The sequence below is a fragment of the Tyto alba genome, unplaced genomic scaffold, assembly GCF_018691265.1.
Source record: "Tyto alba isolate M040663 unplaced genomic scaffold, T.alba_DEE_v4.0 Super-Scaffold_45, whole genome shotgun sequence".
Lineage (NCBI taxonomy): Eukaryota > Metazoa > Chordata > Aves > Strigiformes > Tytonidae > Tyto > Tyto alba.
Genome location: NW_024881321.1, coordinates 38472528 through 38484893, shown reverse-complemented (window position 1 = coordinate 38484893; position 12366 = coordinate 38472528). Strand labels below are relative to the sequence as shown.

At 39.7% G+C, this 12366-nt stretch overlaps 1 protein-coding gene across 4 annotated transcripts in view; it reads left to right on the top strand.

Moving 5' to 3' along the window:
* Positions 1-12366, top strand: part of LOC104363684 (E3 SUMO-protein ligase RanBP2) — a 33566-nt gene that overhangs the window by 8653 nt on the left and 12547 nt on the right. For all 4 annotated transcript variants that reach the window (XM_042805879.1, XM_032996994.2, XM_032996995.2 and 1 more), the window contains exons 9-20: positions 693-902; positions 1414-1592; positions 1703-1878; positions 2195-2318; positions 2696-2857; positions 3197-3334; positions 3425-3568; positions 4036-4218; positions 4315-4398; positions 4907-5045; positions 5221-5318; positions 5850-10440. In XM_042805879.1, the coding sequence (XP_042661813.1) occupies positions 693-902; positions 1414-1592; positions 1703-1878; positions 2195-2318; positions 2696-2857; positions 3197-3334; positions 3425-3568; positions 4036-4218; positions 4315-4398; positions 4907-5045; positions 5221-5318; positions 5850-10440 (6228 nt within the window). The remainder of the gene's footprint in view (positions 1-692; positions 903-1413; positions 1593-1702; positions 1879-2194; positions 2319-2695; positions 2858-3196; positions 3335-3424; positions 3569-4035; positions 4219-4314; positions 4399-4906; positions 5046-5220; positions 5319-5849; positions 10441-12366) is intronic.

The following is a 12366-nucleotide window of genomic DNA, read 5'->3' as shown; positions in this document are numbered from 1 at the left end:
CCTAAAGTTTTTTTCCTCCTCTTTACCATGCCAGTAGAGAGTCTTGTCTTTTTTCAAATGTGTTGGTTTTTTTTACTTTTTTTCTGCTTTTTGCCTCTTCACCACATTAAGATAGAATTTAACTTTTGTGGTCTCTCAGACTACTGGAAATGGCTTCTGCCTGCTGATATTATTTTGCAAGTGTTGTTAGCCCTAAGAGGAAAAAAAAATACTAGTTACTCTGTCGTTTCCATCCCCTTGTTCTCCAGCTTTGCTCTTTCTGCTGCTAAGAATAGACAGCTTTTCAGTCTACAAACTCTTGCAGGACTTAAATGAAAACAAAACAACCCACTAGACATGAGGTTCAATTGTTCCAGAATGGATTTTGATAAGACAGTATTCTACTTGTATTACAGCTACTTATTTTAAGGACGGTCGCAATGGCCCTAGAGTAGTAATAATAAGATGGCGGCTTTGTTTTCCTGAAGAACTGGATTTACAAATGCCTTGGGATTGTTGTCACTAAAAGCTTTGAAAAGCCTGTGTGCTGAAACACTGACCTAATTACAGGGAGAACATAACAATCTGTATGTTTCATAAGGGAATCCTGATTCCTGCCCAGCATTCAGGAGAGCAAGCAGTCCAGTGTATCAAATACTACGTTCCTCATGTTCACTGCTTTATTTATGTGAAGTGATGTTTTTGTTTTCTAGGTCATATGCTGCTGAACTTAAGCCATGGCAAGCAAGACTTCTTTAAAGAGATTGTGGAATCGTTTGCAAACAAGAGTGGTTCATTTACATTGTTTGATAGCCTGTTTGAGAGTGGAGCTTCTAGAGAGAGATCTTTTATTGGCACAGATGATATTGGAAATGTCAGTACACAAGCACCAGTGCAAGTGGAACTTCATAAATATGATATTGGTAAGAGGTGTTACTTTCTGAAACTCAACACCCCTTTCTGTACCAGAAACTCTTCTACAAATGCCTCATATGGCAACAAAACCTACATAGCCAGAGTAGCTCTAAAGTTGCCCTAATGTCCTAGGCAGGACTTAGGCTTTAATGCAAAGTAAAGAGGTGCTTCTGGAATAATTCCTTAACTATTTTTGAGAAAGAAAGGTTTGTTAAAAACAATCGCTTATTAGACTGAATATAGAGAGAATGGAAACGAAGGGAAATCTGAGAGTCACCCCCTCAGAGGCTTAAGGGGTTGAAGGCTTGAGCACTCAGACAAACTATCTGCTTGATACACTTGGCTAATTTGAAGTTTGTAACCTTTCATAAGTGAAAGTTGGAATGCTGACGCTCATTGATCTGCAGAGTATCTTTGGCTGCTCTGACAGAGTGAAATGTGAAACCCAGCTGTGATCGGATACGAGTCTGGGTGACTTATAGGAAGTTGACATCTGCCTCCAACTTTGTTTTCGCATAGGTGCTGTTCAGATGCACAATGGCAGTCTCCAGCACCTCATGTGGCTTGGCTTGCAGTGGAACTCTATGTCAGTCTTACCCCCCATGCGCAAATGGTTAAAACAGCTTTTTCACTTGCCCCAAGAAACATCGAGACTTGAGACAGATGCTCCTGAATCCATTTGTCTATTGGACCTTGAAGTAAGTAAACTTTCCCAAGTTCTTAAATGTAAAATTTAAGTTTTTTGGTATCTAATACCTCTTTTTTTTTTTTTTTTTTTTTTTTTTTTTTTTTTTTTTTCCAAAACTAGGTATTCCTACTTGGGGTGGTATTCACTAGCAACTTACAATTGCAAGAGAAGTTTAATTCTCACCACGGTGCACATCGGCCTCAATTCTTACCATTGCCAGTGTGCAAACAGCTCTATACCGAGAAGCAAAGATCCTGGTGGGATGCCGTTCGTACTCTTATTCAGAGAAAAACAATGTAAGGCTTTTTCAGTTTGGAAATGTTTGACCGAGCCTTTAGGCAGCTTCTGCTACAGAGTCTTGGATTGGTCCCAGTAGATTCTTGTAAAATGAGATTTCTTTTTTGACGTATTTTGGACATTGAAGCTTTGTTGTGGTAGGGACTTGATACGCTTGAAAGATTTCTAAAACTGGAATTTTCTTTTTTAACAAGGCATTTCTAAACTAGAGGCAGGTTAGGACTAAAACTGCAGGCTATTTTCATCAAGCAAATGATGTGTGAACAGATGAAAAATACAGAATACTAATCAAGGAATATTTCTTCTGATATTCAGACCAGGAACAGCAGCAAAACTGAGGCTTATCGTACAGCATGGAATAAGTACTCTGCGAACACTGGAGAAGCATGGCCTTCAACCTGCCTTAATTATACATTGGGCAAAAAGCCTGCAAAAAACAGTAAGCTGAGATTATTTTTAAATATGTAGAAACTGAAGTGGTTTTCTCTCTTATTTTCCAAACTATAAACAGACCTGGGGGGGGGGGGGGGGGCAGATTTGGATGAGACTGTATTATTGAGAGCTGCTGTTTATTTTGTCAGGCAGATTAGTTGCTCTAGTCACTCTAAGCAGCACTCTGTCTTAAACTGTAGTGTTATTTTATACATGTATGTTACTTTACATAGCTCTTGAGATAAGTGCCCTAAGGTTTATCTCGAGTGTCAGAGAAGCACTCTTGGAACTCTTTCAGGAAAACAGGAGGAGGATACGTACGAACAGCATTTTGACTCAAATGGGTTGAAATAGCATGTGCTTCTGTTCCCTTTTCTTCACCAGGGCATTAGCTTTAACTCCTTCTATGACCAGAAGGAATACATTGGACGAAGCGTCTACTACTGGAAGAAAGTTTTGCCTATGCTGGAGACTATAAAAAAGAGGAGGAGTATCCCTGAACCTACTGATCCTCTCTTCAAACACTTCCATAGTGTAGACATTCAGGTACAGATTGATTAAGCCAAGGCTGAAGTAAAAGAGAGGATCGATGTCAGAAACTCACATAGTTGTGGGATTTTTCTATGTGTTGTACAACTCACGCTGTTATTACTGTAAAACTTAATGATGAGATTTGGTAGTATCAGTGTCTGATAAAGGCAAAAAAAATCTCTCCTTACAACTTTATTCTTACCTTTAAAACTGTGTATGTGATTGGAAGGCACTGTACATCCTTAGTACCATCTTTCTTTAAAAAGTATTTTCCCTGTATTATAGGAAAGAAAATAATAATAGTTGTGTCATTCCACTGTTAGGTATGAGTTGTCTTTCACTCTTTCTTTGTAGGTCTTTCAGGTTGCAGCATATGAAGATGAGGCACGTATAACATTTGCAGTGTTGGATGCAGTTGATGGCAAAACTGATGATGCTTTATTAGCATTTGAAGCTATTAAGAATGTGGTTTCGTACTGGAATCTTGCTGTGGTAAGTTTGTAAATTGCATTGCCTCGGAATGGTTTGCTTTACTCGGTTGCCTTCTCACTGATCCTAATTAATCTGTGTCTTGTTCTTCAGATCTTCCAAAGAAAGGCGGAAGAGATTGAAAATGATGCCATGCTGCCAGAAGAACAAGAACACAAAACCTATCTTCTTAAAAGCAAGCATTATTTAATGAAGATCATTGAGGAAAGCTCCTCAGATATATCAGTAACTGAGAAAGTAAGTAATTCTTACTTAAAAAGAGATGCAGTGGCTTTGGTTACTGTTTCAAAATGAAACCGTTTGCATTTGTTAGCTCTTTTTTAGACCAGGCTTTGCACTGAGGCAAACTAAACTTATTTTTTCACTCAAGACAAATAACCTGCTTAACACCAGTGGGTCGATAAACTCTGGGTAACTTCTTTAACCTTCCAGATATGCAGCGTTCAGACTACTTTGTGGATGAAAGCTTTAATGTAAACAAGTAGCCACTATCTTTTTGTAGAGGTTGATAGTTTATAAAAATAGAATTAATGTTTGTGTGAATTGTTTTGTTACCATAATCTTAAGAGATTTAGAGCTTTGCTTAAAAAAAACAGTATTTGTGTAATGAAAGCTTTGAATTGTTCAGCCAGAATTTTGAGTGTCTTCTGTCTTGCTCCGAGAGAGAATTGCAGTCATGACTCACGTTTCAAATAACTTTCTAGCTGCCGGTGTCTATTGAAACTGTGAGGGAAATGCTGGATAGAGTGATCCAGGAACTTGGTGACAATGGTGAAGAGGGAAGTCCTGCCTTCAGAAATGGTCTGTCACGAACTGTAGATTCAGAGATGAAACATTCCACTCCATCACCAACTAAGTTCTCTCTTTCACCAACGAAGAGCTACAAGGTATATTAGCCAGCTGTTATTTCAGGGAATTGTTATGCTTGAAGAAAAATACACAAGGTTCGATTATGTTGTGTTTTTTTTTTTTTTTTTTTCTAGTTTTCTCCTAAAACTCCTCCTCCGTGGGCAGAAGATCACAGATGTATACTTCAAATGATCTGTCAGCAAGTGGAAGCTTTAAAGGTAAATAGTTTTGTCACCATATTCAGTGAAGAACAGTTGGCCTTTTAGTCTTGCTAAGGATTTAGTGATAATAGCATGGGCTGACAGTTCTTAGACTACTACTTAAATCAATGGAATTATCTTCCGTAAGCGTCTGCCTAACTTGAGTGCAACAGTAAATCCTTTTGCTTCAAAACTCTTATATGGGACTTGGGCAGGGGTGCAGGGGCAGTCTGTCTAATGACTTTATGCAGAAAGAGTTCTGTTTTCATCAGCTTGTTTCTCATCCACTTGGCTGTGTTTTTTTTTTTTTTACTTCTGGCTTTAGAGCACAGTCTTAGTACTTTGTACTGCATGGGCAGATCTTGGATGATTCTGGCAGGTACCTCTCGATTTTATATTTTTTTTTTTCCCAAGCTTGAACATGCTTTTGAATAGCAAAAGGGTAGAGATCATTCCTTACGTTTTATTCTACAAATACCTGTGTAATATATGCTTACACTCTTGATTGGCACACTGTCTTGGACAGAATGAAATGCAAGAAATGAAACTTAATAATTCCAACACAAATGCATCATCTCATCGGTGGCCTGCAGAAAACTATGGAACAGATACAATGTCAGAGGGTTATCAGAGAGCACAAAATCTTCATGAAGCTCCATTAACAGGTAAGCTGCTGCTGAATTTTTATCTAAATTCTTAGCTAAATGAAGCAAGGCTTTTGAAAGTAATGCAGGAATGTTTTAATTATTCACAGTTAAAAACTGATTGCTGGGGAGAGCCCATTCAAAACAGCAACAAAGAAAATAAAGTATAAACTGTTTTCCTATTGTTCCTTTTTAGTTGCTACCACTGGCCCATCTGTTTACTACAGCCAGTCACCTGCCTATAACTCTCAGTATCTTCTCAGAACTGCCGCGACCAACGTAACACCAACAAAGGTGAGAACAAATCTATCAACTTAAGCTGCTTCCAATGATCTACTGAAAATGACTGCTTTTGATTCTAATGCAGTTTGATGTACTTGCATTTCCTTATATAGTATTTGGTAAACTTGGACAGCTGTGGATAACCTGATAATTTATCTTTCTGCCTAATTTTTGTCATGTAGGGCTTGGGAGGAAAACCCAATGTGTCTGTAATAGGTTAGTACCTGTCCCCTACGGTGTATGTATGATAGCATTTAATCTTATTTTTTTTTCTCCAAAGTAGTATGGGGGAAAAGAATGGTGTTTTCCATGCTTTTGTCATAGAAAAGCAACCCAGTCATCTTGTGCACCTTTTTCAGTGTTCGTTTTCAGATGCCCTTCAAGATTTAAACCAATCAGTTTAAGTTAAAATTAGCTTAGATTGTAAACTCATGAAAGTATGCCTTGCTTTTAAGAGGACATGTTATGTGGGCTTCAGCACAGTAAGACTTTGCCCTCTGTTACCTTAATAAGCAAAGCAATTGTTTCCTGCTTTTTCTTTAGGCTCCTGTCTATGGCATGAATCGACTTACACCTCAGCAACATATATATGCTTATCAACAACCGATGCATACACCACCTCTGCAAAACACTTCTGCTTGTATGTTTTCCCAAGAAATATACGGCACACCTCTGCGTTTTGATTCTCCTGGTACTAGACTCATTTCTCCTCGTGCAGGTGATGATTATTACAATTACAGCGTTCCACAGGCAAGCACAAATCCACCATTGCCTGAACCAGGCTATTTCACGAAGCCTTCAGTTGCACCACCAACTTTAGAGCCTGCGGAATCAAAAGCGATAGACTTTCCGAAATCTAAGTTCGGACAGCCAGGAACAGCAGAAGGATCAAAAACATCCCTGCCAACACCAGCACAGCCGAGTCAGCCAACAACTTTTAAATTCAACACTAATTTCAAGTCTAACGATGGAGATTTTACCTTTTCTTCTCTTCAAGTTGCAACGCAGCCTGCTAATGCACCTTTTAATAGCAGCGAAAGCCTCTTGGATCTTCTGACATCTGATAAACCTTTACAGGATGACAGACACATTGAACAAAAAACAGCCAATGATCACTCAAGCGGTCAAAGAAATATCTTCAATTTTGGCAATAAACATATTCAAGGCATCTCTTTTAGAGAAAGCATGGGACCAAATGCACACAAAAACTTGGGTTTCGAGAAGAATGATATGTTTAGTGTCCAAGAACCAAGCAAGCTTGTATTTAAGACTTCAAATTCGGATTTGGCCAATAGAAGTCATGAAACAGAGGGAGGAAGCACCCATGGTGGAGATGAGGATGATGATGGTCCTCATTTTGATCCTGTGGTGCCGCTTCCTGACAAGATTGAAGTAAAGACAGGTGAGGAAGATGAAGAAGAATTCTTCTGCAACAGAGCCAAGCTCTTTCGTTTTGATGCAGAATCTAAAGAATGGAAAGAAAGGGGCATTGGAAATGTGAAAATACTGAAACATAAAGTATCTGGCAAATTTCGTCTCTTAATGAGACGGGACCAAGTGCTGAAAATCTGTGCAAATCACTACATAAATACTGATATGAAATTAACTCCAAATGCTGGATCAGATAAGTCATTTGTGTGGCATGCTTTAGATTATGCAGATGAGTTGCCAAAACCAGAACAGCTTGCAATTAGATTTAAAACACCTGAGGAAGCAATGCTTTTCAAAAGTAAGTTTGAGGAGTCACAGAGTATCTTAAAAACCTTGGGATCAAATGTTGACACATCTGTGACTCAGAGTAGTGGGACTGCAAGACAAACAGCAGATCAGGACATCAAGGAGCCTAGCAGATCTGTTTCTGGGACCCTGAACTTTGGCTTTCAGTTCCCCAAAGATGGGGTAAGCAGTGAACCTGATAGCAAAGACAGTCTTACAGCCACCTCAACTGCGTCTGGCCCTACCACTTTTTCATTTGGAAAGGAAGCCCCGCAAACTTCTGGTGGGTTTGGGCAGCATCTCTTGAAGAAGAATCAGTGGGAGTGTAAAGTATGTTTGGTTCGAAATGAAGCAACTGCAAAGAATTGCGTATCCTGTCAAAGTCCAAATCCATATATGTGGGAAACACATGGCACCCCATTAACTGACTCTGCCGCGAGTTTCAAAGCCAGCGGTAACACTGTGCATGACAAATTTGGGTCTGCCTTTGCTAAAAAGGAAGGTCAATGGGACTGCAGTGTCTGTTTAGTAAGAAACGAACCCACTGCCTCCAAGTGTGTTGCCTGCCAGAATCCAAACAAAACTAGTACAGGGTTATCTGGTCAACAAACTGCCTCTAAGCTTGGCCAAGCAGTTGCTCCAAAGGCTATTCAAAATGACTTAGGAACTGCTTTTCCTAAAAAAGAAGGTCAGTGGGACTGCTCTGTATGCCTAGTCCAAAATGAAGCAAAAGATGTGAACTGTCGTTCTTGTCAGAATCCTAACTCTCAAAGTCAACCAAATGTGCCTATACCTCCGGCGCAGGCATCCACTGCTGCCAGGTTTGGTTCCATTGCTGATCCAAGCAAGCCCCAGAAAAATGGATTTGAAGGGCTTTTTACTAAAAAGGAAGGGCAGTGGGATTGTAGTACTTGTCTTGTGAGGAATGAAGGCTCTTCACCAGCCTGTGTAGCCTGCCAAACACCAAATCCATCTGGTAAGCCTGCTGGTGATGCTTCATCAGCTCCTGCTTTTGGCTTCAAAAGTAAATTATCTGAACCTTCTAGAGAACAGTTGGGAACAGGCTTTAAGTGTGATTTCTTAGAAAAGGGCTTTAAGTTTGGTCATGCTGAGCAAGGGAAGACCCCATCATTTACATTCCAGATTCCTTCTGATAGTGAAGCTAAGTCTGCAAAGGAAGGATTTAGCTTTTCAATACCAGTGCCTGCAGATGGATTTAAATTTGGGATACAAGAGTCCAGTAAAAATATCACTAAGAAGGATGAGCTATCCAAAGAGTGTACAACTGGCTTCTTAAAAAGCACTGATGAAAAAGACAAAAAGGAACTGTCTTCAGATAGCGGGACTACATTGCAATTTCAAGAAGCAGCAAACAAGGAGAAAAGTGACATTGTTTTTGGGCAAAATAGCAGCACTTCTACTTTTGCTGAGCTTGCAAAAAGTACTCCCAAGGAAGGCTTTCAATTTGGCAAAAAAGACCCTAACTTCAAAGGCTTTTCAGGTGCAGGTGAAAAGCTGTTTTCTTCACAGGATTCTAAAACTGAGCACAAAGCAAACACGTCTGCTGACCTTGGTGAGAAGGATGATGATGTGTATAAGACAGAGGACAGTGATGATATCCATTTTGAACCTATAGTCCAGATGCCTGAAAAAGTAGAACCATTTACGGGAGAGGAAGATGAGAAAGTGTTATACTCCCAGAGAGTAAAGCTGTTCAGATTTGATCCAGAAACAAGCCAGTGGAAAGAACGCGGGGTGGGCAACCTGAAGATTCTTAAAAATGAAGTTAACGGCAAAGTAAGAATACTAATGCGGCGTGAGCAGGTACTGAAGGTGTGTGCAAATCACTGGATAACAACAACAATGAACTTGAAACAGTTGTCCGGCTCAGACAAAGCATGGATGTGGATGGCCAGTGACTTCTCTGATGGTGATGCAAAATTGGAACATCTGGCAGCAAAATTCAAGACACCAGAGCAGGCTGAGGAGTTCAAACAGAAGTTTGAAGAATGTCAGAGGCTACTACTAGATATACCACTGCAGACACCCCATAAACTTGTTGATACAGGTAGGACAGCTCAACTGATACAGAAAGCAGAAGAAATGAAGTGCGGCTTAAAAGATCTCAAGACATTTCTGACAGATGACAAAACTAAACTGTCAGAAGAGGAAAATGTAAACTCTGTTTGTGCCAGCAGTACTTCTGACCTGGTTATAAAGCCACATGCTGAAAGCACTGGACCTACTCTGGAATGGGATAACTATGACTTGCGTGAAGAAGCATTGGATGACAGTGTGAGTAGTTCTGTATACGCATCACCTCTTGCAAGTAGCCCTGTAAGGAAAAATCTGTTTAGATTTGGAGAGTCTACTACAGGTTTTAGTTTCAGCTTTAAATCTGCCTTGAGCCCATCCAAATCTCCTGCCAAACAGAACCAGAGTAGAACATCAGTAGGCACAGATGAAGATTCTGATGTTACTCAAGAAGAAGAGAGAGATGGACAGTACTTTGAACCTGTGGTACCTCTGCCTGATCTTGTGGAAGTGACCAGTGGTGAGGAAAATGAGCAAGTTGTCTTCAGTCACAGAGCTAAGCTCTACAGATATGACAAAGATGCTAATCAGTGGAAGGAGAGAGGTATTGGGGATATCAAGATACTACAGAACTACGACAACAAACAAGTGCGTATAGTAATGAGAAGGGACCAGGTCCTAAAACTCTGTGCCAATCATAGAATAACAGCAGATATGAATATGCAACAAATGAAAGGATCCGATAGAGCGTGGGTATGGACTGCATGTGACTTTGCAGATGGGGAAAGGAAAGTAGAACTTCTGGCTGTGCGATTCAAGCTGCAAGATGTTGCAGACTCATTTAAGCAAATTTTTGATGAAGCGAAGCATGCCCAAGAGAGAGAGACACTGATAACACCTCTTTCTTCTCGTGCCAATACACTAAAGGAGTCTCCGTGTGGTAAAAATGCTGTAGCTGTACTAGAAGAAACTACCAGAGAAAGAACTGACCTCAGCCATGGCGATGATACTTCTGATGTAACTGTAGAAGCCACAGAGGTATCAAACACTTCTGAAACACCAACAAAAACAGTGGTTTCTCCTCCAAAGTTTGTATTCGGATCCGAGTCTGTCAAGAGCATTTTCAGCAATGAAAAGTCAAAGACTTTCACGTTTGGAAATACTTCAGCCACCGGTTCTCTCTTTGGCTTCAGCTTTAATCCTCCAAGAAAGAGTGAAGACCATATTCCAGTGTCTCAGGACACACCTCAGAAAGAACTGGAAGTCTCTGAACCACCAAAAAGTGCTAGTGCTGCTCAGAAGCCTCTAGACAGCAAGGTAGACAACTTGGTTACCTCAACACCAGATGGACCCTCTAACTTCTCATTTAGAATTCTGGAAAAAGGTGAGTGTCAACTGAGTTAATAATTTATTCAACTATGCAACTTATTAAGCAGTCATCTCTACGGTATTGTTTGTTGTCTCGGTGATATGTAGATTCTTTCAGTTCTAATGTGGGTACCCACATCTTCACAAGCTCTCAAGAGTTTCAACTAAAGGAATGAATGTTAAGTCATAATTCTTTTCATATGAAAATGAAAGTGTGTGGTGCAGGATAGAGTTTTGTTGTTTAGTGAGAAAGGGGACTTAGGGTAGGAGCTGTAATTCTGAAGTGCTGTACCTGAATCTCAGACTTAAGTGCTGAAAGAAGGAGCTGTGGATTCACTTTTTGGGACTTAAATAGGTAGTTGAATTGGTAGTGTACGTACCTGGGCCTTTGCTCTGAGTGATAAAGTGTGAGAACAGGAAATGTATGCTTCAGCTAAAATTCGAATTATCCCCATGATTGAACAGATAGGTATTCTAAACTGCTCTCTTAGGCATTTGTTTAAAGTCTTAATTATTGGCCTCCACACTTTCAGATGTGTAGCTTAAACAACACCAGATGTTAGCCTCTTTCCTTAGCCTGAAAAGAGATCATATGGTTACATCCTTAGTTACGCAGTTTCTGACAGTCTGAAAAAGGTGGGCTTGCAGAAGGTGTGGCTGCAGCATGACCACAATAATGTGAGAAGAATGGGATTTCCTAGCAGTTTACTGGTAGAGTACTTCTCTTTGAAGGCTTCGTGTGCAGCTTCCCATCAGTGCAAGACTGTTTAATCAGATGATAGTTTTTAATTTACATACTAGTCTCAGAATTATGAAGACATGCTGCCTGTTCATTTGCTACAGTGTGATAAAGGGATGTGGCAGAAGATAAGTGCTGCAGTCTATTCACGTGGGTTGGAGAAGCTTATGTAGAATTAACAGGTGAAATTTCCTACTGTGAGATATGACTATGGAATGCTTCCAGAACATAGCTAAGTCTGTTTTACCTTTTTAAAATTCCAGGTAAACACTTATATCCAAACAATTTATTTTTTTTTAGGATTTAATTTTAGCCTTTTTAAGTCTAACCCAATGGCTTTTTGGACAAGCACATCTTCCTTGCAACCTGATAGTAAAGGTATTTACATACTGCACAGAATGTGTGATAAAAACACTTTAGCAGGCATGGACAGTAACTCAACAGTTGCAAAACAGTTGGCTCAGTAATCCTTATAATTAACATGCATGCTGAAGAAGAGTACTTAAAATTGTGTGTCTGACTACTGTTACTTGTCCTATTGGAGAATGTCTCTAGCCCTTAGTATGGTAGTGTGAGCTAGCACAATGGATGGCCCTGTTTAAGCTTTTGGCTTCTGTTTGCCTTATTTTCTGAGGGTATCTGCCTTGCATTTCTCCATCACAGTTTTACTGAACATGTATAAATGGGATCTCTAAAATTCCGCTTTTCTAAAGAAATTAAGTTCTGTTATTTTGAGAGAATACATCTCTTAGTGCCTGAGGTCTTCCACTTCACTGAAACATACTTGAAGATCTCAGGACAGGTTTTCCAGTAAAATGCTTGAACGTATTTAGCGCCTCTGTTGGAAATGTTTAATTTGGTTTCTTGATTATCAGTATGTTAACTACTGCACTTCTAAAAAGGAGTAGTGCACAGAAATGAGAAACACATGGGCAGTAGCTAAGAAGTTGGCTATTTACTTCATGTATAATATGAAGTCCACCTTAGGTGGTCAGAAAACATTCGCTGAGTAACGGATTTGTTTACATTCAGAACCTGTAACCAAAACTGTTACAGCTTATAGTTTATGTCATTATAAGGCCTTACTAACACTGCTGCTTGCAAGTATGCTTGCTGTAAGCATATTCAACTTAAACAGTTCAGCAGTATTTTAAAAAGCAAATTTTTATTCTAGTGTGCACAAGACAGTCTTCTAATGTTAGT